This window comes from Leucoraja erinacea, chromosome 40 (genome assembly GCF_028641065.1).
Source record: "Leucoraja erinacea ecotype New England chromosome 40, Leri_hhj_1, whole genome shotgun sequence".
NCBI classification, from domain to species: Eukaryota; Metazoa; Chordata; class Chondrichthyes; order Rajiformes; family Rajidae; genus Leucoraja; species Leucoraja erinaceus.
In genome coordinates, this window is record NC_073416.1 from 4,317,884 (window position 1) to 4,320,236 (window position 2,353).

The 2,353-nt window shown below is 53.7% G+C and overlaps 1 protein-coding gene across 1 annotated transcript in view; it reads right to left on the reverse strand.

Moving 5' to 3' along the window:
• Positions 1 to 663: 663 nt before the first annotated feature.
• Positions 664 to 2,353, reverse strand: part of LOC129714628 (transmembrane protein 198-like) — a 40,898-nt gene continuing 39,208 nt past the window's right edge. Inside the window, 1 exon segment of the mRNA XM_055664324.1 lies at positions 664 to 1,567. Coding sequence (XP_055520299.1) covers positions 1,424 to 1,567 — 144 coding nt within the window. The 3' untranslated portion in view covers positions 664 to 1,423.

Consider the following 2,353-nt stretch of genomic DNA (forward strand, 5'->3'; position numbering starts at 1 on the left):
GGGAGGAAACCGGCGCACCCGGAGAAATCCCACGCGGTCCCAGGGAGAACGTGCAAACTCCACACACACAGCACCCGAGGACAGGATCGATAACCGCGGATATCCTGTCTACTACCTTTGTCTTCAACAGCAAGCCTGCATCGGCCTGATAACTGGCACGTTGATCAACGCTGAGATGATGAATGACCAGCGGAGGTTTTACCCCACCCTGCCCTTCGTGCTAATCATCGCGCACCAGTGAGCTGTAGTTGACGATAGGCGGCTGCTCAGGGCTGCTGAAGACATACACACTGCTTGAAGCATCAACGGGAGGAAACATTTGTGTCAATGAGACCCTACAGTATGTCCCCACTCATGTCGAATCTGTGCCCACTTTAAAACAAGAAATGGCCAGTCCTTATCACACACAACAAGAGACCCACTGCCACCTTTAACCTGTTCAGTGCCACCCTGGAGAAACCTCAGGTCATGGCCAATTGTGGGACAAAAAAAAACTAGCAGTGAACAAGTCAAACCCTGCACTAGCTTAGAAGAAAGCCATGTTTGTAGTTTGTTTGTTTGTCTTTTTGCACAAAGTCTGCGAGCATCGCCACTTTTCATTTCACTGCACATCTCGTATGTGTATGTGACGAATATACTTGACTTGACTCGACTAATCAAGAATGAAAGGGCAGTATATTTTTAATGTTGAACATTTAAATTGGATTATATAGAAAAAGGTCAGGTTTAGTTTACAGCTTGAACGGTGAGACAATCTGATGCTTTAAGGTAAATCGGACTGAACGATGACTGATTGAAACTGGAGCACAGGCTGAGAAGGGAATTCAAGTCCTCCCGGGTTTAAAGGATGAGCGGGTAAAATGGGCCGCACATGAAGCTGCACGTTCAGAAGGAACAGCAAAGCACGAGCCGTGTCTCTGTAGAAAGTCACCGTGAGCAACAGGGATGGTGGTGGGGAGGGGGCAGCTCGTCGGGGTACGTGCCACAGTGGGGGGGGGGGGGGCAAAGTCCGCCGTTTCTCGGGCGAGCTGCCCACGATCGTTCTGCCTGACAATCCATCTCCATCGCTCGCGGTTGAGGTGCGTGGAGCTGGCACCGTGCTCTGCGCTGGCTACTTGGTCCGAGATGTTGTATGTCGTTCCTTCTCGTCTGTACGGTCCCTCGGTGAAGCCGCGAACGCAACAAAGCAGACGACGAGAGAGGGGGAGAAGGGGTGTGGGGTTTGGACACACAGCCTCATTGTTCCTGGAATTCGGGGAGAGAGAGAGAGATAGCGAGACGGAGAGAGACAGAGAAAGAGACGCGCACACACACACACAGACCATGGTGTGTGGACATCTTGTTCTACAAGTCACTGCTAGGGTGCACGAACGGCGGCTGTTCGCTCGGGCGGGCGGCGCGGCGCCACGTGATGGCGCCCAGCTCAGGCCGTGGCCACTGGGGTGGTGGCCGTGAGCGGCACCGTTGACCCACAGTCGTAATCCAAATCCACGATGGTGTGAATGTTCGTGTTCAAGCTGCTCATCGACGTTCCCGTCTGCCGGTCACGGATACTCTGGATGTAGCTCTGGAAGGGAAAGCGAGGAGAGTGAATCCCTGGCGCGGAATTCCGCAGCACAAACGAGCCATTCGGCCCATCTGTATCCCCTTCCCTCCCCACCGCCTGCTAGCCCTTTCAGAACACCCCTACCTCTCTTGGTCTTTCATATATAATATATATATATAAATTAGGTGCAGGAGTAGAGGCCATTCGGCCCTTCGAGCCTGCACTGCCATGATCATGGCTGATCATCCAACTCCGTATCCTGTACCTGCCTTCTCTCCATACCCCCTGATCCCTTTAGCCACAAGGGCCACATCTAACTCACTCTTAAATATAGCCAATGAACTGGCCTCAGATTTCCGCAGATTTGCCCCCCCTGGGGTATTAACGCAATTCCAGCCCCCTCACCCACATAGCTCCATCCATACTCCAGGCTGTGTCCCCACCCCCCCCCCCCCCACTCTCGTGCTCCTGGAAACCGGAGCACCCGGAGAAAACCCACGCAGGTCACGGGGAGAACATGCAAACTTCACACTGGAGTAACTCAGCGGGACAGGCAGCATCTCTGAAGAGGGATCTCAACCCAAAACGTCACTCATTCCCTCTCTCCAGAGTGTGTGTGTGTGTGTGTGCGCGCGTTTTGTACGTTCTCCCCGTGACCTGCGTGGGTTTTCTCCGGGTGCTCCGGTTTCCTCCCACACTCCAAAGACGTGCGGGCTTGTAGGCTAATTGTTAGAATCTGGGAGTGTTTGAGGCCCTTCGGCCTCGAGTCCGTGCCGACCATCTCCCACCCTTTTACACCAATCCCAT